Source organism: Lathamus discolor, chromosome 15, assembly GCF_037157495.1.
Source record: "Lathamus discolor isolate bLatDis1 chromosome 15, bLatDis1.hap1, whole genome shotgun sequence".
Taxonomy (NCBI): domain Eukaryota; kingdom Metazoa; phylum Chordata; class Aves; order Psittaciformes; family Psittacidae; genus Lathamus; species Lathamus discolor.
Window position 1 is genome coordinate 1,126,822 of NC_088898.1, and position 26,674 is coordinate 1,153,495.

A 26,674-nucleotide genomic window follows, 5' to 3' on the forward strand; every position below is an offset into this window, starting at 1 on the left:
TCCCGAGGACCTCCCATGGCACCACAGAGGGAGTGCAAGCCCTGACACGGCTCCATGAGGGGACTCAAACCCCCCCCGGGCTCCATGAGGGCACCAAACCCGGCCCCCACCGAGCCACGAGCGCAGCCGGGCGCGCACAGCACCGGGAGCGGACCCCAACCCGCACCCGGGCGGGACCCGGCCGAGGGGAGCGCCGGGGGGGGCCGGGCCGGGGCGGAGCGGAGCAGCCGGGGCCGGGCCGCCCACATAAGGCGGGGTCAGCGCCCCGCGCTCGGCTCGGCGGCGGAGGCGGCAGCGGCGGTTGCCGGGGCGGGGGGAGCGCGGCCGAGGCCGGCGGCATGGAGCCGGGGTGGCTGCTGTGGGGAGCGGCGGTGCTGCTGCTGCTCCACGTCCTGGCCGAGCTGAGCCCCGCCGTGGGCTTCGCCCTGCGCCTGGGCTGGTACTGCGTGCTGTGTGTGCTGGGCTCGCTGCTGGCCGCGCCCGCCTGCCTGCTGCTCAACGGCGGCCGCACCGTCCGCAACATGAGGTGAGCGCGGCCGTGCCGGCGGCGGCGGGGCCCGGCGGCGGAGCACGGCCCGGGGAGGTCGGCTTCGGGCCCAGCCGCGGTGCGGGGGGCCGCGGGGGGTGGCGGTGGCCTCCGGCACCTCGGGGTGTGCGGATGGAGGCCTCGGTGGTGCCCTCTGCGCTGCGGTGCGGGGCCGCGGTGGTGCGGGCCGTGCAGGGAGCCCCGTCGGGGATGGGTGTGATGGGGGGGGTCTGGGCTGCGAGGATGGCGGCCAGTGCCGTGTTGAGGGGCTGTGAGCTCCACGGCAGCGGTCCGGGGGGGTTGGTGCCCTCCCTGCTCGGCGGGCAGAGCTGTGCCGGCCGCGCTGCCGCTGCAGGGGTGCTCGGTGTGCTGCCCTCGGGACATGGAGGCTGTGCTTGTTGCTGGCAGGCCCCGCTCCGTGCGTGTCCTCTGTGGGCTGCTCGCGGCAGTGCTTGAGGAGCGCTGGGGAGCAGCGTTGTAAGGGCAGAGCTGGCACAGGAGAGCTTGGGCTCCTTGCTCTGCTCTCCCGCAGGCAGGTTCTTACCCGCTCCGACCATCCAAGTCCAGCTCGAGTTATACGAGTGCTGAGGAAAGTGGAGCCCCATTGCCTTAATACATCCTTTGGATCAAAGGTTGGGCAGCGTTTCAGCTGGTGGAGGTGGACTTTGCTTCGCAGTGTGGCTCTGGCAGGCAGGACTCGGGGTGGAGTGAGCGTGGCAGTGCACGATGCGCTGCCCTGTGGGCTCTGCCCTGCCCATGGGCTCTGGTCCGCCCTGGTGCCGTGGGCCCAGGCGCTGGCAGCAGCAATCTGCCCTGGGATCTCCAGCCTAGCTGTGTCTGCAGCCTCGGTTGCCTTGGCTTGCTCAGGAGCAGCTTTCCAGTGCACCACCAGCTTTGTGAGATTCTGTGATGGCAGTTAGAGACACCCCCCCCCTCCTTCCCCAGCCTTAAAGCTTGTAAAATTTGTGCAAACTTAAAGCAACTCTTTGGAAACAAGAGCTCTTTGCACTGAACAGCTCCTCATGTTGAAACTTGGGGCTGAATTTAGGCCAGAACCGCCCTTTTCCTGTAACTGAAGCCCGTCATTTCCATGTGCTGGCACTGGCTGATGATGCTGGCTGGGTATGCCAGCTGCTGGGAGGTCTGTGGCAGAGGTGATCCAGCGAGCTCCTCTTTCCTGCAGCATCCCAGTCTGCTTATTCCAGCTCGGGGAAGGGGCTGGAGCAGAGCATGTGCTGGCGGACAGGCAGTGGTAACAGCACGGCTGCCAGGTGCAGAACACCCCGTCCTTGCTGTGCTCCTGGCTCTGGTGCCAAGCTGCTGTGACTTGGGAGAGGTTGCCCTCGTGTCTGACAGAGATGGAGCGTTTATCTAGAGGTGAAACCTCTTGTAAGAGCTTCCTATCTGGTAAGCACACTTCACTGGTCCTGGAAAATCGGAGGATCCTGACGAGGCCTCTGTCGCAGGCTGTGAGGCAAAGCACATGGACTCAGGTGGTTTGGATGCACTGAAAAGGCACATTCCCTCGTTTTTCTACTCTTAAGTGCATCAGACTTGGAGCTCCCTGCAGCTGTGACTGCCCCAAGTCAGGATTGTTCATGCCAGCAGAGAAGCTGCTTGCAGTGTTGGAGGGGAGTGGGACCTGTCTGCTTAACCCTGTGGGTGGTGTGGCCCCTCAGCAGGGCTGCTGGTGGATCTCTGCTTGCTCTGAGCTCTGCCCCTTTCCCTCTTTCAGCTCACTCCACATCTTGTGCAAGGCAAGGCTGGCTCTACACTGGCAGGAGGAAGTTGGATGCTTGCTCTTGAGTAATGTGTAACCAGCCTCTCTCGGCAGCTCCCGAGCTGTGTGACTTCCAGAGCAGTGACCCCATTTTTGGTTGGCAGTTGGGAACCAGGAGAAGTGGGATTTAGGTCAGTCTGGTGTCACGGCATCCCTGTGACCCCACTGAGTCCTGTCACCCTGCCTCTCCTCACCTGGGCTGCACTGTGTAACCTCTCTGCAGGTCCTGGCCACCTCCTGTGTCCCTTCCCTTGGTGTGGCTCTAACCTTTGAGCATCTCTTAATGACGTGGAGTGACAGTGCTGTTACTGAGCTGTGTCACCTGCGGGCGCTGGCCTGAACTCCTGTGTCAAAGCTGGCACAGGCATCGTCTACGTGGCAGGGTGCCCCATGGCGATATGGACCCCACTGAGGGTAGGAGCAAGCTGGGGGAAGGTCGTGCTGGCGGAGGTGTGCGGTTGAAGATGTGGAGAATCTCAGGTGGGGATACTTTTGGAGAGCAGATGCTGGGAGCTGCTGCCAGGCCATGGTGAGGCGCTGGCTGAGTGCTCACCTCCTGCCCTGGGTGACAGGGGTGCTTCCCAGGCTGGGCCCTGGGGTGGGGGAGAAGCTGGCACTGGTCCCTCTGCCTTGTCCTGCAAGGAGGAAAGCTTCCCCCCCTGTTTGCCAGGGAGGAGGGCCCTAAGGCAGGACATCCAGATGCTTGCTGGAGGGCAGGTCAGCACCTGAGTCTGCCCTAGGGGAGAGCCGAGCCAAGCTGATGGCTGGGGGTTCATGTGCAAGCTCCTCTGCTTCCAGCCCTGGCAAATGGCTGTTCCCTGCCCAAAATAGCCCCTGTGTGCTGCCAGCTTCTGGCTGTGTCCTTTGGCCGACTTGGAGGCTCTCCAGCTCCCACCTGTCTGGGTGGTGTGGATGGGCCCTGCTCCATGGGCTGGTGACCAGTGCTGGGTGTGCTCAGCGAGGGCATGACTGGCGCCTCCTGCAAGCCCTTGGGCACAGAAGCTGGGAGCTCTGTGGACAGACCTGTAGATCCACTGGGGAAGTGAACTGACAGGCAGAAGGTGTTTGTGAAGATGGGTTTGCCGGGGGGCACCTTGCCTGTGCCAAGCTGTGGGGGAGCTTTGTTGCTTTCATCCTTCTGTCGTACAGGGAAGTATTTCTTACCTTCACTCTCTTCCCTTCTTGGACTTCCATGGCATGGTGGCACCTCATGTTTGTATGATTAAGCAGCATCTTCCAGCACTGTGAGGAGCAGAACTGGCAGAGCCTTTCTTGGATGATGGGTGTGCAGGTTAATGCCCATGTGCTGGGAGTGGCAGCTCCGAGGAGAACTGCTGGAACAACGTGTGGGGCTCTGCTGGTGGCAGGAGGAAAACATGGGAGGCATCAGAGCAGGCAACAGTCATGGCACAGGGGAAACAAACAGCACCAAATGGGTAGGACTGGCAGCAGCAGTTGTCTGTGATGCAGTGTGGAAACCAGCATCCCTCCCTCCCTCCTGGACTTTGGAGGGCTTCCAGCTTGCCCTGTGTGTAGGGCTCTTGCAGCTGTGCTGGGCTGGACTTGCCTCTGCCAAAGAGCCCATAGTGAGCCTGGTTGTGAGCTGATGCTGTCAGCTTGAAGGAGATGTGGGCTTGGCTGTACCAGCCTCAGTTACAATCAGCTTCCCCCAGGCTTCCAATAAAATTCCCGCACTGGGAGGGGACAGGACTTAAAATGCAACTGAAGCACCTTGAGCACATGGAATAGTGCAGAACACACCTGGGTGGACCACAGGGCAGGTGGGACTGGAGGTTATATGTCACAGGGGTCTCCTTCCACCCACCCTGTGTGTAGCACACCCTGTCGCCCCTGCCCTGCTGCTGACTGCTCTTCTCTTCTGCAGAATCATCAAAAATGTGGTCAAGACCTTCAAGTATTTCTTTGGCCTGAGGTTTGAGGTGAAGGGACTGGAAAACTTCGAGGTAGAGGGTCCTGCTATCATTGTGTCCAACCACCAGAGCATCCTCGACATGATGGGTGAGGAGTGGTGGGAGGGAGGGAGCAGTTGTCTTGCTCACCATTACAAATCCTATTCACATACCCTGGCCAAGCAGCCCCTGTCCAGCCACTCTGGGCTTCTGAGCCCACTGGGCCAGCTCTGTCTGTCAGTGCTGATGCAGGAAGGATCGCCTCTCACCCTAAGCAATCACACCCCATGCGGCACCCCAGGTACTCCTCAGCTTCGGGTATTTCTCAGCTCCCTCTTACACCCCTGCCCGATGACAGCCTGGCTGGCCAAGCATGTGTGTCAGTGTGCTGGAGGGACCCTGCCTCTTGAGGGTCTTGCTGTGACCTGCAGCCACCCTGCCCCTGTTATTCTGCTGCATGCCAAGTCTCCTTCTGCTCTGTTGATGGCAGCAGAAAGAAGCCAGTAGAGAAACAAGGCACTGCCCTGTCCCTCATGCTCCCCTCCACACCTCAGATCATGTCTCTCATTCTGTCCGGATGCGGGCAGACGGGTGACTGCTGGGTCTCATCCTCTGCCATCATGTTAGGGCTGATGGAGGTGCTGCCTGACAACTGTGTCCAGGTGGGCAAGAAGGAGCTGCTGTACACGGGCTTCGTGGGGCTCATCATGTACCTCGGTGGCGTCATCTTCATCAACAGGAAGAGCACCACCAGTGCCAAGATGGTGATGTCAGAGGTAGCCAAGACTATGGTGACTGAAAAAGTGAGTGTGACCATGGTGCTTGGAGGGGTGGCATGTGCTGGGCATCCCAGGTGGTATGGGGGCATGTGGCACTCCTGGTGCTGGCTCATCTGCAGCTCTTGGCAAGGCTGGCTGGTGGCTCGGCCGGCAGGAAGGAGCACTTCAAGCGGATTGCTGGAGCCTTATCTCTCCATGTGCAGGTGAAGGTGTGGGTGTACCCAGAGGGCACAAGGAACTGCACCGGGGACTTCCTGCCCTTCAAGAAAGGAGCGTTTCATCTCGCTATCCAGGCACAGGTAACGGTGCTGTGCCCCTGCTGGGGACCCTGGGTGTTCCACAGTGGGTGTTGCACACTGGTCATGCAGTGGTGTGGTTCATTTGCTCTCTAGCGAGTTGTTTCACAGCTGAGCTCCTTAGCTAAACCACCTTTGGGTGTCATAAGCACTGCCCAGCAGGAGCTGGGAACCTTTTCCGTCTCCTGCAAGAGTGACTTGGCCCCTGTGGATGGGTGGCTGCAGACAGTGGAGAAGCTGCCTTGTCCTCTCTGGGGACCACCCCAGCACTGCAGCCCTGGTGTCCCATCTGTAGGGCAGAGGTGGGGACAGGCACACTTGTCTCTCTGGCTCTAGGCTTTACAGGCAGCTGCCTGGCAGTGTAGGGTGCAGTGTCCATGCCCTGCTCCTGGGAGCACAGCACAGAGCTCCCTTCTGGCCAGGAGCCCAGCGAGCTCTTGGGGAACCCCAGAGCTGTTGATGCATTTCCCAATCCCCCAGGATGCAATAGTGTGGTGTTTGTTGATCCAGGATTGTTAATGCTGGTGGTTTAGAGCAACACCTGGGCTTGTTCTGTGTGGAAATAGCTGCTCCCTTCCAGACAGCCTGATGGTACTTCTTTATGTCTTAAATGCCTTCTCTAAGATGACAAGATCTTCTTAGTAGGCAAATTGCTCCTTGGCTGCTGGAGCTGTGGGTGCTCCTGGGGGTGGTGCTTGCCTGGGCAGAGCTCTAGGGCACTGTGCCAGGGATGCGGAAGGCCTGGTGGTGCTGCCTGGGCCACCCTGCTCAGTTCCCAGTGCTGGGAACTGGGTGCCAGCAGGGAGATGGAAGGGATGGGTGCTTTATCTTCCCATGGCCTTGTTTCTTGGGGCTGGGATGACCCCAGGCCTGGGGGGAAACTGCTTTCCCTAAGAGAGATGTTACGGCAGGATCCTGGAGAAAGGGGAGGAGGTGCCAGATCTGCTGGCTTCTATTGGCCCAGCCCAGGGTGTAGCCTGCATCGTGCCATTCCTGCTGGGGTGATGCAACCGGGGTAGGGGCTGGCACGAAGGGAGACAGTGGAAAAAGCACCCACCTCTGACACTCCCCCTGAGTCATGGGCTGTGGATTGTGTCTGTTATCAGCACTGAGTGACTGTGCCCTCCTGGTGTGTCTGTGCCTCGCTGAACCTTCCCTGAGAGCAACTGGTGACCCTTTGCTCAAAAGCTGCCTGCCCCACTCGTGTGCCTGCACAGCAGGGCAAGGCCTGTCAGAATGGGCACCTTCCGAAGTCTGCGGGTCAGAAAATACCTGGGTTTGAAGCCTGACTTGGAACTATTTGCTCAGAGAGCCAGTGCTGACCGGGGGCTGAAGTATAACTTGGTCCTAGTGCCCAAATGTCCCCGTGCCTTGAGTTGCTGGGAGTGGTTTGGATCCCATCTGATTTCTGACTGTCCCAGTCTTTGGAAGCGAGTCTTGTGTGTGGGACTGCGTGGTGCCCTCGGTGTCTGAGAGCTGGGCCAGGTCAGCTCTGCTGCTAATCTCTGGCCTGCCCTGGGCTGCTGCAGTGCAAATAACTCCTGTTTTTCCTCTTCTTCCCCAAGGTCCCAGTGATCCCTGTGGTGTATTCCTCCTTCACCAGCTTCTATAATCCAAAGGAGAAACTATTTACATCAGGTACCAGAGCCTGAGGGTCTTTACAGCCACTTGGGGACAGGGTTGAAGCCATGCCCAGAGAAACCTATGGGTGTGGGAGGGAAGCAGAGCTGGGGTGAGCAGGAGGAGTCCCTGTGGGACATGTGTGGAGCCAGTTCAAAGCTCTTGGCACCAGAACCTGGGCTGGGCTAACTCCAACTGTAATTAAACACTGGGGGATATTTTGATTTAAAATGGGGCACCACCTCTCCTCGTAACTGGTGTGCGCTCTCATAGGCTCTTCTCTTGTTCCTAGGCAAAATCAAGGTTGAGGTTCTGCCTCCAATCGAGACCAAAGGCCTGACATCAGATGATGTCTCTGACCTCACTGACAGATGTTACCACACCATGAGGGAGACCTTCTTCATTCTGTCAGGCCGTCCAAGTCCAAGTGAGGCAAAGGACTCATCTTAGATGCTTCTCCAGTGGTGTCACCGTGTGGTGGTGGCTGAAGGGACCTGTCTGTTGCCAAATCCCGAAGGAACTTCTCTTCCTCTGCAGTGACTTGTCACGCCGGGAACACCATGGACCAGCACACACGGGTGTCCAGCGAGCGCTGAGGTCCCCGTTGAGTGGATTTCTCTTATGAGTTCATTGTCTCCCAATGAAACGTCTCCTTTCTCTGAATTTCTCAGGCATCAAACTTGTGCTACCAAAGGGCTCAATGACCAGAGAGGTGAGTTCCCCAGCTCCTGTGGGCTGACAAGGAGAGCCTGGCTGGAGGCTCAGCCTGGTGCTGGCCTGGCTGTCCCACAGGCAGCCGTTTGTATCTGCACAACCTTGATGCTGCTCAACCAAGGCTGAGAATCAGGTGAAATTGCAGACTTTGGCTCTCAGCAGTGCAGGGAGCAGGTGTCCTCCCCGGGCAACCAGCACGGTGGAGCTCACAGGGTGTCCCTGGGACAGGGCCTGTCTCCCTGAGGATTGTCCTTGTGCCACAGCAGTGTTTAGTGCTGGGCCTTTGCATTACTCCTGAGCAGAGTCCTTCGCTTCTGAAGGAAGCACCAGGGCTGATATCCTCAGCTGGGGCTGCAGAGAGGATCATGTGGGGCTGCTCGATCTCACAGTGTGTCTTCAGGCTTGATTGCCTTGTCTGAACCAAGTGCCCTTGTGCAGCAGTGGCGACCTGAGCAGGCCAGATGTATGGTGTGGTACAGCCTCGCTGGCTTAGACCTCTTCTGAACGAAGCCCTATGCTTGTTTCTACCATTCAGAGCCACCAGCTTATATTTAAAACCTACAACTGTGTCAGCCCTGGGCAAACCTGTGCTCATGGTGACTTGTGCCATGCTGGTGGCTCAGCCTGATCACAGCGGGTGTCCTGGTGCTGTGGTACCTGCTGCAGATGCAAAGGGCTCTGTTCTGCTCAGTTTGCTGCTTGTCATGGTCAGCACTGGCCGAAAGATGGTGCCTGTCCCATGTCTTTGCTGATCTCGGTGGAGCTGCGGCTCTGCGAGGCTTGCAAAGCTCCTGCAGAGCCACGGGGAGGGTGAGCAGGAGCTGTGACCGGGTGCTGAAGGCTTCAGCTCTCCCTCTGGGGGAAAAGGATCCTTTCCCGTTCACATAAAGGGATTTTCCCTGTGCTTTGGGGTGATGGAGGCTGCATCCCTCGCTGGGAGCTGTGCAAGTGATGATGCCCTCTGCAAAGAGCAACGCTGGGTCAGGCCCGTGGTTCTGGGGTAACCTTCACCTCTAACGTGGGTTCAGGGAGGCTTTTGCTCTGCTGTTCGCAGTGCAGGGTGTAGAACTTTGAGACAAGCTGCCTGGTCTGCTCAGGTAACCAATGCAGATGGCTTTTGCAGCCTGCAGTGGTGGAATTGCAGTCATACGGCATTTGGGGGTTAAAGCCTCCACCGGGAAGGGCAGGGAATTCCTGTAACTGGGGGGGCTTTAGCGGAGGGGCCTTAACAAGTACAGACTCAGGGGTCAGACCCGCTGCAGCCGGGTCAGGGTGGGAGGATGGGAACTGAACCAGCACTTTGTAAGTGGCAGATAAGGGGCTGTCACGGAGGGTCCTGAGGGGAACAGTGCCCACTGAGGGACCTGCAGCCTCGTCCCCAGGAGGAGGGAGCAGTGCCTCTGGGTGCAGTTTCTGCTGTTCACTTTTAATTGGGGTGACAATGATTTTATGTGCTTTAAAGAGAAAAAAAATAACAAAGTACACCTTTGGTTATTTAAATAAAGGAGAGTCCTGGTCGTGTGTGGGAGCTGCGGGAGGAGGGCTGCTCGGGGAGGGGAGGGTGCCGACCTGCTGCTTTGTGCAGGGGGGTTTGGTGACTGAGGGTGGTGGCAGGGCCCTGTCCCAATGGGCAGAAGGGCTGAGCTGCTGCACCCCAGCCCCACACCAAGCCATGGACCAGGAGGGACCTCTCCTGAGAAGGGGGAAGGTGGTGCCTGTGTGGATGGAGCTCTCCTGCAAGCCAGGCCCTGGAGCAAGCACCTTCCCTGCCAGTCAGGATCCTGCAGCCTCAGTGCAGGCACAGGAGCCTGTATTTGGGTACAACCCCTGCAGCTCTGCTCCGGGCGCGTAGGGAAGTGTGGTACCAGGTTGGTCACGTCTGCTCTGCTGTACCAGTGTCCCTGGGCTTGAGCAAACAGTGCTGGGGAGCTCTGTGTGTGTGTGTATGTGCCATGGGGCTGACAGCCACTGTTGGCTCTGGGAGAGGCTGTCTCTGTCAACAGCCTGTGCTTGTGCCAGTGTAAACACCTCGGTCCCCTGTCCAGGCCTGCAGGGAGCTGTTCCTCTCTCCCTGTCCTCACCACGCATGGCACAGGCTTGTCCCTGTCTGCTCTGTGCTGGCAATGGGAGTGACACAGGGAAAGGTTATCTATTAAAACGGGTAAAACCAGCCTCTGTGCCTTCAGGTACAGGTAGAAGCATCGCCCTTGTGTCCCTTTAGGGCGGAAGGGAAGGTGCAGAGAGCAGGAGCAGGTAAGCAGAGGGCAAGCTGTTGCAGATACTGTGCCAAGAAGCGGTGATGAGGCCACCTCCAGTGCTTGAGGCTGGCCCCAGAGAGCAGAACGGAGGCCGCAGGGATGGGCTCCTACTCCCTGTACCCCACCAGTGATTGGATGCGCTCATCCCCTGCCGTGGGGCCTGGCTTGGGGCTGCCCCTCTGCACGACCATTTGTGGCCACAGTCCCCCAACCACAGGACCTGTCCCCAGCTGTGCAGGCAGGAGCAGCTCTGTGCAGCACAACCCACCCTGTGCCCAGCGTGGTGCTGAGTGAAGGGTGAAGCAGGGCACGGTGCAGTCTCGGGCACAGGCACTCATGGCACACAGGAAGGGGTTTATTTTTTGCTCTTGCACAGGAAGGGGTGAGATGCTGAGGGTGCAGAGTCCAGTTTGGCAGTAACTGCATGACCTCTGCTAAGGTGAGCTGGGAGAGAGAATGGAGATGCCGATGGGAAACCAGCCCTCTCCTGCCACCCTGTGCCTTCCTGCAGGTGATGTGGCTTCGTCCCCAGCCTGGGACTGGAGAGTGAGGTAAGAGCTGTGGATGCGCTCGGCTCACTCCGGTTCCTCGGTGCTCACTAGAGTTCATTCTTGCAGGAGCCTGGGAAGAGGGAAAGCAAGCAGCAGTGGTGTCAGCCGGGGTTGGGTTGGTCTCCTTCCCCACTGCTTCCCACTGCTGCGCTGGGATCATTCAGCCTCGGACAAGACCTGACCTTGTGCCTTTGCTGGTGCTTTAAAAGAGGAAATGGGTTTTATTCCTTACATGCATCCCCACTGGGCAGATAATGGGAGCGTGCAGTGGTGCCGCAGCTTCCCAAGGCACAGAAAGCGTGGTCCTGAGCTCCATGGGATGCCCTGCAGGCCCCAGTGCTCGCTGGAGCACTAAAGGACAGTCCTGTGTCCTCCAGGGACTTCCAAGGCCAGGAGAGGGACAAAACCAAGTTTCGCTTGCTGGGCCAGGCTTGGCAGAAGTTAATTCCAGGACCTGGGAGTCATCCCTTGGAATAAATCCATGTCACCCTGTGACAGTGCTCGCATTCCTCGGCTGTCACTAATGGTATGTGCAGGGCACTACTGGGAAGCTGGGGGTGCTGGAGCACTCACTGGTTCTGATGACTGCCCCTTCCTGAGGTGGTTGTTAAGTGTCTGCTTGCTGCCCCTTGCTCTTCAGACAGGTTCTTTGAAGTCTTTTCTAGCTAAGCCATTACCGCAGGCAGTGACCTGGGACGGCTCTGCCCTGAAACTGTTTCCCCTCGAGTCTTTGCGAGCACCGGGCCTGGTTTCTGGGCTTGTTTGACTGCAGTTAATGTGCAAAGCAGCTGCAGGGAGCTGCCCGTTGAAACAGTGGCCAAAGCAAAGCTACAGCGAGCTCTGCACACACCTCGGGGCCGTGCGGGGATGGGCAGGACCCCCTCTCCTCAGCCCTTTCACCCGTGACAGCTCTCACCAGGGTCTCTTCTTCAGAGTCTGCTACTTGGGGACCCCCCTGGTCCATGGACTTCAAAGGGAAATGTCTGAACCTTCCCAGGCTCGTAAATCTGCCTCCTCCTGCGCTCCCTGACCCCTCCTGATGGGCTTCGGGGGCTGTTCGTTTCCTCGGAGCTGGGGTTTCTCTTCTAAGGGCAGCACAGGAAGGGAGCAGCCGCCCAGTGCGGGACGCGACCACTCCTGCCCCAGAGCCGCCTTCCCATGTGCCAGCCTTAGGACTGTTGGCTGCTATGGGGGCAGTCAGATGGTGCAGCCACAGAACCAGCTCTGCAACGGAGCTAATGGGCTGCTTGTGTTCATCTGCTGTTAATTACAGGCTGCTGAGCTTAGGAAGGCAGAGATTAAGAGTGGCACATGTGTTCGTGATCCTGCTGGCCCACATCTGCTCCCCGGGGCCAGGGTGGGAGCAGTGAGATGCTCCAGCCCTGCTTCAGGCACTCACACGTCTCCAGGCGCTCCTCAAGGAAGGAGATCTGCTCGCTCAGGGACTCGATCCTGTCCAGCTGCTGCAGGGAGTGGGACAGGCGGCTGATGGGGTCTGCGCCGACGTCCTCGGGCACGGAAGGCATGAGGTTGTGGAAGGGGGCCAGCACCAACTGCAGCTTCTGCGGGGAGAAGGGGAGCGCTGAGCGTGTCCCTGTGGGGTGCAGCACCCACCAAACCACTCGGGGGCTTCGGTTGTGTTCAGAGGGCTGTAGGGCTGGAACCCCTGGAGCCCAGTGGGGATCCTGCAGCATCTGAGCCCAGGGGGAAGTTATAAATGAGCCAGGATGGAGGGAACCCCCGGCTGCAGCAGTGTGGGCTGAGTGTGGCCTCGAGCTGCTCCGGGGTAGTGAGGACACGGCAGGGAGGGTTTGTGCTGCAGGTTTTACCTGCTCCAGCGCTTCCACTCTGCTCCTCAGCTCTTTCACTTCTTCCTTCACTTCACTGGGGGGACCTGAGAAAGGGACCAGGAGAAGCTCAGTGAGTTAATGCCCTTTGCCTGAGGTGAAGGGGAAGGTGCTGGGCAGAGAACGTGCTGCAGGGCTCAGGCCAAGCTCTGGTGCCTTCCACTCCCCCCATAATGAGCCCCTGGCATCAGTCCCTGGAGCATCATTTGGATCCAACGCCTGCTCCAAGCACCGACCCAGGCCTGCTGCTCACAGGCACAAGCCTCTTCTTGCTGCTGGGTACCTGCAACAAAGCGGGAAGTTTTCAGGCAATGGGGCGATGCTTAAAGGACAAGATGTGGTGAATCCCGGCCTTCCGTGCCTGTGTCAGACCAGGCAGCACCAGGGTCTGCTCTGGGCAGGGGATGCAGGCGGGCGGCTCGTGGGACCCGTGCAGACGTGCCCTGCTCTCCAGGCGGGCGCTGCCTGTGCTGGCCCCGGCGCATTATTACTCACGGTACGAGTTTGAAGTGTCACAGCGCGTACCAAAAGTAATAATGGGCCGTCACCAGCGGCGCCGCTGCTCCTCGTGCTGCAGGCACCCTGCGGGAGGGATGGTGACGAAGATGGTGATGGAAGGAACAGCCACATCCGGGGTACCGCAACCCGTGGCCAGGCTCCGTCAGAGCCTTGCAGAGAGGCAGAGGCTGGATGTGTGCGCAGGGAGGTTGGTTGGGTGGCAGAGGTCACCAAGAATAAAGCTCAAGGGCTCTGGCTGCCGTCGCCTCTCCTGCTCCAGCCGCCCTGGGGTGCTGGGTGTTAATCCCAGCTCCCACTGAAGGGGGACGTTACCTGCGTGGCTGAAGGCTCCTGGCTCCGGCGCTGGCACCAGGGGCTGGCAGCTCTTGCGGTCGGCAGCGAGGCTGAAGCCTTCCCAGCAGGCGCAGTGGAAGCTCCCGGCTGTGTTGAGGCAGAGTTGGCTGCACCCATGGCTCTGCCCGGCGCATTCATCCACGTCTGAAACCAGAGGTGCGGCTCAGGGTGCTGCTGGGTGCCGTGGCTCAGCCATGCACAGGGCTGGGGACTCAGTGGGACCGGACTGAGCTGGTGCTGGGGGCCCCTCTGGGTGCTCTCAGCACTGCAGGGTCTGAGCACAGGAACCCCCGGCACCGGGGGCAGCCTTTCCCCCTGCCCCAGGCTGGAGTAAACCTGCACCAACCCCAGTGGGACCCTGTCCTCTCCCCTGCAAAGAGCCCAGCCCGGGCGCTGTACCCGAGGTCCCAGCTCTGCGCCGGCCGCGCCCGCAGAGCCCATCACCGCTGCCCACGCCCGCAGGAGCTGTTTTAGGCACTGGGGAAATGCTTCCCCCCCGCGCTGGAGCCGGCGCTGTCAGCGCTGAGCTCAGCCCAGCGCGGTCAATGCCACCCGCCCCGCTCTGCCTCAGGGAGGACTTGGGACCGGTTTGCACCACGCTGCCCCTTTCCCTGTCCTGGTGAGGGGCACGGGGCTCTCCGGAGCTGGGCGCCTGCCGCCCATCAGGCTCCCTTCCCCTCCCTCCCTGGGTGTTTTCAGTTCACAGGTTTGGTCTCTGCACACAGAGGGGTTTACAAAGCCTGGCTCGTTACAAGCACACGGTCTCAGGCCAGAGCTCCCCTGGGAGCTGAGCTTCCCTTCCGTCCCTTCCTGGCCGGAGCCCCCGGCACCGCTGCCCTGGGGCAGGATGTGGCCTGCGCAGGGGCAGGACCGCGGCTCCCGCTGTGCTCTGAGCACCAGGCATGTGCTGGTCCCTGTCCCACACCAAGGGCTGGGGGCTGAGGACCTCTGGAGCCCCACGGCCACCCTGGTGCCCCCGGCCCCGCCCGTACCTGTCTGGCAGGCTCGTCCCGTCCAGCCGGGGGGGCAGATGCATCTGTTGGGGAGGGCGCAGGTGCCGCCGTGCTGGCACGGCCCCGAGCACAGAGCTGGGGGATAGAAAACAACCACAGCATCACCAGCAGCGCCAGCCAGCCCCTGTGTCCAACCTGGCCTTGAGCACTGCAGGGATGGGGCAGCCACAGCTTCTCTGGGCACCCTGTGCCAGCGCCTCAGCACCCTCACAGGGAAGAGCTTCTGCCTAAGAGCTCAGCTCAGTCTCCCCTAGGGCAGGTTCAAGCCATTCCCCTTGGCCTGTCCCTACAGGCCCTTGTCCCAAGCCCTCTCCAGGTTTTCTGCAGCCCCTTTAGGCACTGGAGCTGCTCTCAGGTCTCCCCTTCAGGAGCCTTCTCTTCTCCAGGCTGCCCCAGCCCAGCTCTCTCAGCCTGGCTCCATAGGAGAGCAGAATAAACAGAATAGAATGAACAGGACCTTGGGATGCAGCCTGGAGAAGGGCCAAGGCACCTGCAGGCAGCAAGCACAGCAGGAGGGAGAATGGCTGATGGGCATGGGCTGGGGGTGGACTATCTGCTATTGCGTTCTGCATTTCATTTGTGCCTCCTGAAAGTGTTTCTCTTCCATTACTGCTGATTTGTATGGAAAGGACTTACTCATTTTATCTATCCTCTGGTAACTAGAAAGGTAATAAGTGATCCCAAAGGAAAAATGCCTGCGAGGCAGCGGGGGAAGGCTGGGAGTTAATCAGAAATTGAACAGCATCTGGTTGGGATGCCAGAAATGTGAATGCTTCCCTACAGGGAGGCTCTGCCTGCAGGGCAGTGCTGGTAACTGAGGGAGGGCCGCATCCAGGGCCAGGAGCTGCCTGGCCCGTGGGGCCTGGGGCAAGGATGAGCACAAGCACCAGGGTGGCACAGCAGCCTCTTACCTCTATTGCAGCCGAGTGCGTGTCCATCAGCCCTGCTCCAGCCGGGGCAGCACGAAGCCACGGGCTGGGGCAGCTGCCTGTACACCTGCCGGTAGGCAACCCTGTAGATGGTCCTGCAAGGCAAGGATGGGGCTGAGCATCACCCCCAAGCACCCATTCCCGGGGCTGGGAGCCCCTTCCCCACGGATGGAGGCAGGATTCCCCCCCTCCGCCCCGCAGCCAGGATGGGGTCCATGGTGCGGGCAGCGTCCTCACCTGTACGTGCTGCAGAGGTGGCCCTGGCAGGTGGTGAGGTAGGGCTGGTACACGGGCTGCACGTGGGACTCGGTGGAGGCAACGGCGCGGCTCCGTGGCCCCGCGGCACAGACCCTGCGGCTGAGCAGAGCGGATGGGTCAGACCCCGCTGGGCCCAGTGCACCCCTCCTGCGCTCACAGCATCCCCTCCCCGCTGAGCACCACGGGCACGGCAGTGCCCGATCCCCCAGGGACCAGGAGGGGACCTCAGGCTTCAACCCTTGGCGCTGCTCAGGCTCTTCCTCCCCTCGGACCCATCCTGGGGGAGCCACTGGAGCCAGGCTCTAGGGGGGATTTACCCAGAGCACTTCTTCCATCCATCGCCTCCCTGCCCCTGAAATCACTCACTTTAGGGGAGGACTTTTCCTTTCTGAGGCACTTGCATTCCACAAACGTGCTCACCGGAGATGAACGATTTCATAGGGAGGGGTCAGGTCCATTGAGGGAAAGTAGAGGCCAGAGGGAAGTCTCCCTGCGGCCTCCCTGAGGTAATGGTGATCTGCCCAAAACTGCCCCCAGGTTCACAGCCAAAGGGGTCTGGGTTAAAGATTCCCTTTTTCCAGCATTTTCCAGCCCCAGCAGCTCAGTCCCACTGAGCAGCTTCTCTGCTCGCCTCAGCATCCCAGCCCAATTAGAGACTCAAATAAAAGCCTGGGAATTAGCATGGCCATCAGATGGCTTCTATTAACTCCAGAGGCTCCCCTCAGCCTCGCTGTTGATGCTATAGAAGATGCAGGTTTTAATGGCAATTGTTTGTTTGCAGATGGAGGATAAAGCTCCAGCTCAGGCTGTGCTTCAGCCACCAGCAGAACGGAAAAGGTTTAACGCCAGAGGAGAGGGTTTCGGTGTAAAACCAAACCCTGCAGGCAATGAGCTGTGTCTGGGGTGGGTGTTGAGCTCCTGCTCCTTTTGGCCTGGGATGAAACCAAGCTCTGGGTTCCTTCTGACCCAGTGAGAATGGAGCTGGGCCTGCCCAGGCTGTGCTGGGATCCAGGGCACTGAATTGGACCCATGTTCTAGGAAGGGGAATCACTGGAGCTGCCAGCACCAGGCTCAAAGAACCATGGACCACAGTGAGCAACAACCCACCAGGGGCTTTCTGTGCCTGGACCGGGCATCCCCTGAGAGCTGGGATGCTGCATCCTTCCCTGATGGCTTGTTTGCAAGGCGACTGGTGTGACAACGAGATTGCAGGGGTATTTCTGTGCAAGGCTCTGCTTGAAAGAGACAATAACTACTCATGGACCGCTCAGGGCCGGATGAGGTTCGGTGTCTGTGCCCCCTGCGAGCAGCTAAACAGAGCCAGAGCATTTCCTCTGAGAGGCTTTTTCCCTCCAGTGGCAAAGCAGCCAAGGAGAGAAGGGCTGCGGAGCCCCGGCTGCCCCGGGAGGAACCACAGGGCCCTCTCCCAGCTCCACACCAGCCCGGAGCTCCGTGGGCTCAGCAGCGCCCGTGCCCCCCGGGGAGGCTGCCCCTCGCTGGGGCACGCAGATGGGCGCACACGGGAGGCGCAGCCAGCGCGGGGCTTACCCTGCCCGGGCCAGCGCGGCCGCGCCGGGCACGCTGAGGGCGAGGAGGAGTCCGAGGAGGAGGCAGCCGCCGCGGGGCATGTCCCGGCCCTGCCGCGGCGCTCCGGGCTGCGCCGCACGCCCCAGTCTGGCTCCGGTGGGAAGCGCTGGCTCCTACCGCATGTCGGGTCCGCCGGCGGGGATCCCTGCGGCGAGACAAGAGCAGGGTGAGCGCGCAGCATCCGTCCCACTGGGGACAGCCGGCGGGGATCCGCTCGGGGTCAGAGGGACGGCGCTGGACGGACACAGGAGGGCTGGGGCAGAAGCGTGCTTGCTGGCGTCCTGTGCCAAAGCACGGCGGGGCCATCGCCAAGTTGAACCCCAGTGGGTGCGTGCTCCCCCAGGGCAAACCCGCTTTGCCCCACGCGTTTGAGCCGTGGCAGTGATTCACCCTTGGGCACACCAGGCTCAGCACACAGGGGATGCTCTCATGGCACCAGGGGCCACGCTGCTGCTTGTCGGGTGGCCGGGAGGGGACCTGCGCCACATGAAACACGCTGCCAACTCCAGGCAGTGAGGGCAAAACAATGGCCCCTAATTTCTTAATCCATAGAGCATTGCAGAGCTGCATGTTCCCACCACATAACACTGAAATCTGATCTTCTCTTTAAAATACAAGCTCTCGCCAGAGAAAAGGGCTGTGAGGGGCGAATGTACCGTCTGCAGAGCCAGTACTGACCGAGTCACACATAAAGAGGCTTTGATTCTCTAGCAGAGGACACATGAAACAAGGCTGAGGAAGGCCACAAACAATATCCAATTTAAACACTATCCAGTTTAAACAATACCCAATTTAAACAGTATCTGACTTAAACAAAACGCTTGGCCTCCGGATGGCAGCAGTTACAGGAGGAAGAACTGAAGAACCCACCTTAAGGATACCCCAGTTAAAGAAAGAATCAATCTTTCTGATTAAACCTTGAGGAAGGAGCAGCTTTACAGGGAGGCCACACAAGACGCACCCTCTGCAACTGGAAATACGGAGAGCTGCACGTAAGCTGTATGAAATCCCTCAATGATATGAGGGGGATTAGACTGGAGAGCTGCAGGCTCATTCCCTACCTCATGTGGGACAATTCCTACCTCCAAAGCACGTCGTTAGGGATAACCATCCCAAACCTGCAGACCCAGCAGTTCCCAAAGCCCTTCTCCAGGGCGCTCAGAAGCATCTTTTCCTTCATGTAGGTGGGGAAACTGAGGCATGGAGAGATGCAGAGCCACACATGGAGAGATGCAGCCTTCCTGCCCCCTAACACCAAATGCTTTGGGCACGTGTCTGTGATGATGGTGCTGAGCGAGGGGGACACTGGCTGAGCTGCCCTTCCTCTCCGTGCTCCAGGCCTGAGTGGAGCACACGGCTCTGCCTGGCTGAGCAACAGGGCTCGTGTCACAGCAATTCAACTGGTTTGCTGTAAACCACCATCGGATCCTCATCCAGACCCTGAATTCAGCAGCACTGCAGAAGCCGAAGCTCTGGCTCCAGGACAGGAGGGACAACCACATCCCCACCCCTTCCTACAGCCCTGCGAGCTGTTCCCATGGAGCACAGCCCAGCAGGGAACTGCTGAAGCCCAGACCCACAGTAACCATCTTAACCTCAAGCCCAGCTTTGAGGCAGTGAGGAGGATTTTGGTGATCTAAAACCTCCATTCCCCTCCAAACACAGCAATAAATTCAATCTTTAGTGGCTGATCTATGGTACCTCCTCCATCGGGAGATCAAATCTTGGGTGAGCTGCAGGGAGCATAGAGTCATAGAATCATTAGGGTTGGAAAGGACTTCAAGATCATCCAGTCCCAACCCCCCTGCCATGGGCAGGGACACCTCACACTAAACCAGCCCACCCAAGGCTTCATCCAACCTGGCCTTGAGCACAGTGAAGAAACCTCCTTTCCCCTCAGTGTTCCCCAAGACACCGCAGGGCACCGGTGTGCTCCTCGCTGCTCGCTCAGCCTCTGTTCGAGGGCTACCCTGGGACGGTTCCCTCACAGCCCCGCAGCCCCAGGCCGGTGCTGCTGCGCCTCAAGCCAGTGCTGCCAACCATCTCCAGCCTCCCTCGGGATTCCCGCGGCTCCTGCCGGAGTTTCCCTGTGGGGAAGGCAAGAAACGAGGGGCACAAGCCTGAAACAGAGTTTGTTGTTTCACTCTGAAGCGGAGCAGCGCTGCCCCACCGCGAGCGGTCAGAGCATCCCTCCGGTCCCACAGCGAGGGCTGCTCCACAGCAGAAGTTGTTCCAAAAGCGGAAAATCTGATACTCTCCACTTGATTTGTAACGAGTTGATGAAAATCAGCCTCTTTAAAGCCGCTGAGGATGCTCCAGCCTCTTGCCACCACCTATTCTAATCCTCCTCTTTCAAAGCACAAAAGGAAAAGCTTTTCATGCTCAAGAAGGATAAAAGTAATAGAAGGTTTTGTCGTTTTGTCACTGCCTTTCTAAGTCTCTCGAATGAAGAGGTGAAGCCCCGTGCAAGTGAAGCCGTGTGGGTGCATCTGAGCTCCTGCTGTTTCAGGGGCACTGCCCCGCTGAGCCTGGGGTCCCTCTGTCACAGCCAGAAACATTCCCATAACTCTCCCAAGCCTTCACTTGCCACAGCAACCACGGGCAAATCCAGCCCCGCGAGTGGGTTTGTCCAGCTCTGCCCATGAAACCAAGGCTAAACCCCAGCTGATGCAGCAGCAGGAATCGGGGTCTGCCTGCAAAGTGGAGCAAGAGAACCCAGTCCCTCAGGAGCATGGAATCATCCCCATGGGAAGGCCACAGCTGCACCTTTTCAAGCCTCCTAGCCTGGTTCTGCAGGTGAAACCGCTGCTCCCAGCTGCGTGCGGACCTGCCCCGGCAGCCAAACCCTCCTGGAGGGGGATTTTCCCTGCTGCACGCCTCCCGCTGCTCTCTGTGCTGGCCGGGATGCGGGTGCAGGATGGAGCGGGGACGGGGACGCCGCAGCGGGGCGCAGGACACGGGTATCCCGGGGGCGCTGCAGGGATCGGGGTATCCCGGGGGGTGTGGAGAGTGCAGGGCGCGGGTGCCCGGGGGTGGATGCAGGGGTCGGGTACCCCGGGGCTCTACAGGAGCCGGGAGCCGCGGCCCCGTCGCGGGGCTGCTCCCCCCGGCCCGAGCAGACCGAGCCCGGTCCCCGGGCGCTGCCCCCCCCGCCGCCGGTCGGGCGGGCCCTTCCCGCAGCCCCGCCGCAGCCCCCCCCCTCCCGCCCGCGCTGCCGCAGCGAGTCCCGGTCCCGGTCCCGCTCCGCCAAACGCCGCCCCGCGCCCGTCCCGTCCCTGCCCGCCGGAGGACGCGGCCGCCGGGACTCACCGGAACCGGAGCCGGAGTCGCCGCCGCGCCGCGGCCCCCGCGCGTTTCCTCCCCCGGCCCGAGCCGGTCCCTCCGCCCCGGCCCAATGAGCTCAGGCGGGAGGAAAACGGAGCCTCCGGCCGGGGGGAAGCGCCGGGGCCCGGGGAGCCTCCGCCTGCCCCCGCCCCGCCGGCCCCGCCGGCCGCCACCTGCCCCCGGAGGGGGACACGGAGCCGGGGACGCGGCGGGACCCCCGGGAAGCTCGGTCCCTGGGGGGGGGACATGCAGGGACACGGCCGGATTCCCCCGGGGGAGCCTGGCGCTGCTGGGGACATCCTGGGGCTGTGCCCCGTGCGCTGCCGCTGGATCCCGCTGGAGATGGGGTTTATGGGGGATCCCGGTCCCTGCACTGATCCGGAGCCTCACCTGAGGAGTCCTTAGCGCAGGCTGAGCCCCACAGCCTCTGCCTGCCCCACACTGTGTGGACACCAGGCTCCTCTCCCCCCGAGCAGCTCGCTTGGGTGGGCTGGGGATTAACGGCAAGAGAGGGAGATCCCAGCACAGCCCCCGGCCCAGGGTGAAATGGTCCCGCACCAGTGGCCAGAGTGAAGTCATTTCACCTCGCTAAAAACCGCTATAGCTGGTTCTGCACCCCCAGGAGGACAGATAATTCCAAGAGGAGACATCACCCTTCCCTAGGTTAGAGACCTAACACCGCCCCGGTCCACACACAGCCCCCCGTGCCCCGTTAATCCCCCTGAGCTCATTACAACAGCAAAGTCCTCCGGGAGCAGGCGATGAAGCGCCAGGACAGGGAGGCTGGTTCCCAGCAAGCCCCCAAGGATGCTGAAAGGATTCCTCGGGCGTTATTTATCCAAGCAAACTGCGCAGCTCGGGTTGTGCCAAGCTGCCACTTGTTTCGTCTGCAGTTTGCTCTGGGAAATGAGAGCCAGAGGATTATTGTTTCTGCAATGGCTCGGGCGCCAAATTAAGCTTTGCAGTTGTATTTTGAAAGCACGTAGGCATGTAAAGGAAATATTTACCGGTTATACAATAATGGCCCCAAAAGAGCAACTGAGATCTGGCCCATCCCTCCTATTTCCTCATGGATACGCTGAGGCTGTTGATTGAGCTGGAGCTGCACCCTCCAGGGAAGCTGATGGGTGCTCGATGTGCTGGTGTGGGGTCCTGGATGGACCCGTGGACACAGAGCATAAACTGCTTTGGTGAGCTGCTCCCTGGGGAAGGGAGCGGGATCAGCTCTAGGATGCGCTGGAGAAGATGGAGCTCCAGGAGCACGTGGAGACGGGATCCCCCAGCAGCACAGGAAAGGCTCCCGGTGCTGGTGGAAGCGCAGCTCCACGTCCCACAGCATCTCAGAGGGCACAAGCAGGTTTGCTCCCTCTGTCTGGATCCAGCCCACCTCTGGGGAATGTTTTCAGCTCACTTAATCTCAGGAGCGCAAAGCCCAGGCAACTTTCCCCGGGAGCCTTGAGAGGTTGGTAAGGACCTCATTGCACAGTGTGACTGTGCTCTGTGCTGTACGGGGGAGATGATGCTCAACTGGCCCAATAACTGCAAAGTGCACTTGGAAAACAGCGGAAAGCTTTCCTGTCTGACCACACTGAAAGCACAGGATCGGATCCCACAGCCAAAGCACTCACCTTATCCACTGTGCTCCATCATTTGTCCTGGGCACGGGTCCTTTCCTTACGGAGCATCTTGGTTTCTTACTGTGAGAACAGAAAACGCTGTTACACTCCCCTGGTCATGCAGGCAGAGATCAGTGACCAGCCCCTGCCCACAGTGAGGGGTTCCCTGGATGCTCCCCAATGTCCTTGTGGGGTGGGGTGGAGGATGAAAGCAGGATCCTGGCCACAGGGTACTTGCGTCTGGCACTGAGCCCACTCCACGAATGTTCACTGGTGCGTGGGGAAGCACCGTAGTGCCGGTGCTAGGGCCCGGGGACGCCGTCCCTTCCCTGCTGCACAGGGCAGGATGCACAGCGGGTGTATAGGAGCATCCTCCCCTCGCTCAACACGAGCTTGCAATGGAGGTCACGCCAAGGCTGGGATTTTCCAAGAACCCAAGGAAACGGGATGCCCCATTCCTGCTGACACTGTCCTGGGGGTATGCAAGCTCCCCAGCTGCCCAGGTGACCCTTGCACGAGTGTCAAGTCGATGGTGAGAAGTGGGTGGACTCACTGACACCCAGCACCCCTCATGCACTCATCTTCCAGCTCCTTGTGGGACACTGACACCCATCACAGGACTAAGCACATCGCCTTTCAGGTCCCTCTGCATTAGAGCCTCCTCAGCCATCAGGCAATTGCTCCCCAGGTGCACTGCAAGCATCTGCACACTCTGCAAGTACTTTAATCACAAAATGCTTGCTTTTCAGTTCCGTTTCCTGGGTCAAGCCTTTGCTCAAGCAAGTGCCCGTGCCAGCTGCTTAAGGACTGCATATATCCCGTTAAAAGAGCATTTAATCCTCCTCTCTTAAGGAGGGTTCAGTGTCTTATATGCTAATATTCATGGAGGAAATCCCCCAGGACACAGCCTGGCAAAGCTCCCCTGGAAGCAGAGGGGTTGCACCAGTGCAGGGTGGGAGGATCAGGCCCGTTGGCTCTGTCAGTACCGGTGTGATGAGCGTCTGACAAGGGCAGTCACAGGCTCTGGCTCCTGCCAGTGAGTGTCTGAATGCGAAGTCCTCCCTGGGCTGGAGCCTTCCCATGTTTCCTGCAGCGCTCCCCCCTTGCACACCAGAAGCGTGCTCCCACGGTATCTCATATTAATGCTTGTCTCCAAGCCAAGAGTGAAATATTTCTGCCCATCCTCCCTCTTTGAGTTAGCGATGTCAAAAGCTCCTTGTCTCCCACTGCTTTTACCACCAGTGTGAGCTGTGAGGCTCACTGAGCGCTGGCCAAAGCACGGGGCTGGCTCTGGGTGAGGGTTTCACCCACCTCCCCATTCCCTAGAGCCCGTGAGGGGGCTGGAACTCAACTTTGCTCTGGTTCTGTAGGCATGAGAAAGGAACGATTAACAGAGGAGCATTAATGGGAGATGAGTGCTCAGGTCCCGCACCAGGAGCCCTCTCTTCAGGGAGGAGCGCTCACAGCCCAGGACAGCAAATGGGACGTGCCCGAGCACACGAGCGCTTCCCCAAGCTGAGGCCGTGTCTGCAGCGGTGGCAGATGGAGACAGACGGATGGGGACAGACAGAAGAGTGACACACATACAGATGCAAAACTGCGCCGCTGCTTCCAGCCGCGGCTGCCCCCATCCCTGCTGTGTACAATGGGCTCTCGCTGGCCTCCGCAGGAGGCTTGCGCAGAGCTGGAAGCACTTGCTAAAGCAATAGGAATTTGTGGTGCTTCTGAAGAGAGGGGGAATGGCTTTTCCCAGGCTAGGACAAACTCTCCTGCTCTTCAGAAGGCTCTTTGTAAACTTGATGCTTAAGCGTAGGCTTCGGAGCAGCCTGCTCTGCAGAGCTCCGGGAGGAAAATGACCTCCCACTACTCCGCTACGCCCCATATTGTTCTGGGTTGCGTCAGCTGCAGGCCAGTTATCTCAGTGGAAATCTAGAGGAGCCCATTGATGTCAGTGGGATCAAAGCAGGTCAAACCAAGAGGAGTACTTGGCCCATAGGGCTCGCTCTGTCGTCACCACTTGCCCAGAGCTATGCATATTGTGACCGAGATTTGATTCCCACAAAGGGACTCTTTTTGCCTGAGTAAGAACTTTGCAAGCATTAAGTGTCTTGGGGACATCATAACTTGAGGCGACCATAGAGACATAGATCTGCAGCTGTGCAACGCTGAATGTGTGAGCAGGGCAACGTCCTGTAGCCACGTTTATTCCCCCTTCTGTGCACACAGATGAGTTCTTATCTACATTTAGAGGAGGCAGCGATGGCTGCCGTGTGAGAGCTGGGAAATGATTCATCTCAGCCAGGAATAAACTGGATTTTGTGGCTTTCTGAGAAACCTCCCTGGCAAAAGTGGCGTTAGTCAGCAGGGAACGGTCCCCACACTGCTGCTCCCTGCGCATCCTCCCCGGGAACCGCCCCCTGAGGAGCATGGTGGGGATTGCAGGGGGTTGCATGCACGGCTCCATCCCTTCACCGCAGCCATGGCAGCGAGCAGCTCAGGAGAGCGTTGAGCACAGGGCTGGGTTTTGCTCTGATTCCCCTCCTCTATCAGGAGAAAGCTCCAGGAACCTGCACCAATTGGAGCTGCTCTGCAGCCACCTCCCCGGCTATGGCCAGGACAGGAACGCAAGCGAGGACAGAGTGAAACGCACTTGTGAGCACCCTCTTCTGCTGCAGAGACCCTTTCCTTAGTTCAAAGCTCACCCTCCCCCTGCGTTCCTCCCTTCTGCTGCTGCTGGGACTGAGTCAGGGTCGTGTGCTCTCATTTGCTGCAGTTTGTAAACCTGTCCCCCCGGAGCAGCCCCATCTGCAGCAGCAGAGCCTGGGGAACGGCTCAGACGAGCCCGCAGCCCGGGTTCAATTTCTCTTCCTTACCTCTCGGGAAGCTTGTGCCGAGCTGGTGGCTGCACAGCAGAGAGGGGACTGACTCGATGGGCAGAATGAACGCCGGGTCACAGGGAGTAGCATTCAGAGAGTGCCAGGGCAGACTCTGTGTTCGCTGCTGTTACTCAGCTCAGGGTCCAGCCACTGCATCTGGCCATCTGTCTCTCCCAGCTTCCCAATCTGTTTATAAATCACTTTTACTACTGACAAAGCCGTGTTATTTCTTATGTTTGATTCTCTGCCCAGGGAATTGAGTCGGTGGATGTTAGACCCTGGGAAGTACGCTGGGTTATTTCTACTGAGAGCCATACACCGCTGTGGTCCTGCTCTGTGCAGCCAGACAGCGCCTGGGCATCCCAGCTGCTGCTATCCATGGCCAGCCTTTTATCCCTCAAAAACCCAGATCCTGGACTGAAAGCCTCCCGCCTGCACCGTGCAATGACACAGACCAGCACGGCAGGACCCACAGGTGGCTGAAAGCAGAGAGAGGCAAACACCCAGCGCCATGGCTGTGAATCTGAGAGGCTTTGCCCAGCTCCTGGCACGCACCGGCACACTCTGGGCTCGGCCGTTAGCCAGGGCAAGCACAGGTCTGCGTGACAGCAGGGACGGTCCCTGCCCGCAGCACCATGTCCTGCACGCAGCACCGCATCCTGCCCGCATCCTGCCGGCATCCAGGGGCTGGACTCTGTTACAGAGCAACCTGAAAGCAGCAGCATCGTGGCTTGGGGTCCTGCTGTGCGGAGGGGAGAGCACAGGCAGGGGAGTGCAGGCAGGAGGGTGAACAATGCGGTGCTGTACCAGAGGTGTTCAGAGAGCAGACAGATGGAAAAAGAGAACGAGTTATGGAAAGAAAAGGGATTTGCTCAGAATTTCCAGCTATCTCACAGGCACTTTGCAAGTGTTTGCTGCTTTCCTCTACATGCACAGAGGTGAAATCGACCCTCCGAGTTCTCCGCTCCTGGAAAGCAGCCTGAGTGCCAGGGGGCTGAATTAGACCTAACAGTGCCGCAGGTTGGGCTCTGCTCTGAGCAAGCCACCGCTGGAGACGCTCCTCGGCTCAGCACGTGCGCGGCTCACACAGCCTCAGCCGAAGGATGCTTGAAAACCCCTTTTGCTTCAGCAGCCCTTTGCCAGTGCTGTGTGTTCAGCCAGCTCCCTGGGCTCCCAATGTTGCATCTGCCTGAGCAGGGGCAAAATCCCACTCAGAGCCCTGGTGAGGACACGCTCCCACTGCCCCCAGCCCTAGTCCCCCGTCCCATTCCATCCCGTCCCATCCACCCCGTCCCTGCTGCAGTGATGGCCGCAGCTCTTTGGGTACCTGCGGGGCGCTGCCATCGCCCGCTGTGCCGGGATCAGCCCCGCTGCCACTGCTGCGCTTCCCGGTGCCTCCCAGCAGCCATCCCTGCCCGGCTGCCCCGGGTCCGGCGGGCCTGGGCAGCTGCTTCGTGCCATGGCCACGCACAGGCAGGAGGTGGCTGCCGAGGTGGGAAAGGGAGGCTTTTTATGCTTTTCTTCCTGTATAAATCAGGCCGGGGATGGACAATCCCAGACAGGACTTCCTGTGTGTGTTGTGCTCTGATAACGGGCGCCGCGAGGAGAACAAACACGGCCGGAGGGGGAGAGGGGCCACGGGGCGGCTCCCCCACACCATGCCCATGGGGATGTCCACGGCATGGAGAGGAGGCAGCCGCGTGTCCCTGGGGACATGGGCACATCTCCCTCCAGGCCCCCCGCCCGCCTGCCCCACTGCCATGGGGCACATTCCACAGCCCCATCACAGGCGCTTCTCCTTCCATGTCAAGGGGTAGACAGGGGCCACTGGGGACCCTCAGTGCCAGGGCCAAGCACGGTAGGGCTGTAGGTATCTTCTCAAGAGGGGCCATGTTGATGTTAGGCACCAGATCTGGGGTATTTGTAACCCCCTGAAGT

At 59.7% G+C, this 26,674-nt stretch overlaps 2 protein-coding genes across 7 annotated transcripts; one reads left to right on the forward strand and one right to left on the reverse strand.

Annotated features, from left to right (window-relative positions):
- The first annotated feature begins 260 nt into the window (after positions 1-260).
- On the forward strand, positions 261-9,129 carry AGPAT2 (1-acylglycerol-3-phosphate O-acyltransferase 2). Its single transcript, XM_065695987.1, has 7 exons — positions 261-526; positions 4,192-4,325; positions 4,844-5,019; positions 5,199-5,294; positions 6,857-6,929; positions 7,204-7,338; positions 7,449-9,129. Exons 1-7 carry the CDS (start codon positions 339-341, stop codon positions 7,505-7,507), a joined length of 861 nt encoding a protein of 286 aa, XP_065552059.1. The 5' UTR covers positions 261-338; the 3' UTR covers positions 7,508-9,129.
- A 1,088-nt stretch (positions 9,130-10,217) lies between these two features.
- Positions 10,218-26,226, reverse strand: EGFL7 (EGF like domain multiple 7). 6 transcript variants are annotated; one of them, XM_065695984.1, is made up of 10 exons: positions 26,064-26,082; positions 21,873-21,941; positions 16,882-17,065; positions 15,313-15,432; positions 15,058-15,170; positions 14,126-14,221; positions 13,113-13,277; positions 12,264-12,328; positions 11,834-11,996; positions 10,218-10,504 (listed from the first exon to the last, which is right to left on the reverse strand). In XM_065695984.1, exons 3-10 carry the CDS (start codon positions 16,959-16,961, stop codon positions 10,482-10,484), a joined length of 825 nt encoding a protein of 274 aa, XP_065552056.1. In that variant the 5' UTR covers positions 16,962-17,065; positions 21,873-21,941; positions 26,064-26,082; the 3' UTR covers positions 10,218-10,481. The 6 variants fall into 6 exon arrangements, with proteins under 6 accessions (XP_065552056.1, XP_065552057.1, XP_065552055.1 ...); XM_065695985.1 differs by lacking the exon at positions 26,064-26,082 and adding an exon at positions 24,734-24,841; XM_065695983.1 differs by lacking the exon at positions 16,882-17,065 and having other exon boundaries at positions 26,064-26,226.
- Positions 26,227-26,674: the final 448 nt, after the last annotated feature.

Bases quoted from the DNA above. Each gene is read 5' to 3' on its own strand.
- EGFL7 (XM_065695980.1), bottom strand. From the start codon at position 20,823: ATGACTTCACTCTGGCCACTGGTGCGGGACCATTTCACCCTGGGCCGG. The intron at 17,066-20,229 runs GTGAGTCCCGGC...GTCTCGCCGCAG, and splicing joins CGACTCCGGCTCCGGTTCCG to GGATCCCCGCCGGCGGACCC. The intron at 15,433-16,881 runs GTAAGCCCCGCG...CGCTCTGCTCAG, and splicing joins GCCGCGCTGGCCCGGGCAGG to CCGCAGGGTCTGTGCCGCGG.
- AGPAT2 (XM_065695987.1), top strand. From the start codon at position 339: ATGGAGCCGGGGTGGCTGCTGTGGGGAGCGGCGGTGCTGCTGCTGCTC. The intron at 527-4,191 runs GTGAGCGCGGCC...TCTCTTCTGCAG, and splicing joins CGCACCGTCCGCAACATGAG to AATCATCAAAAATGTGGTCA. The intron at 5,020-5,198 runs GTGAGTGTGACC...CTCCATGTGCAG, and splicing joins AGACTATGGTGACTGAAAAA to GTGAAGGTGTGGGTGTACCC.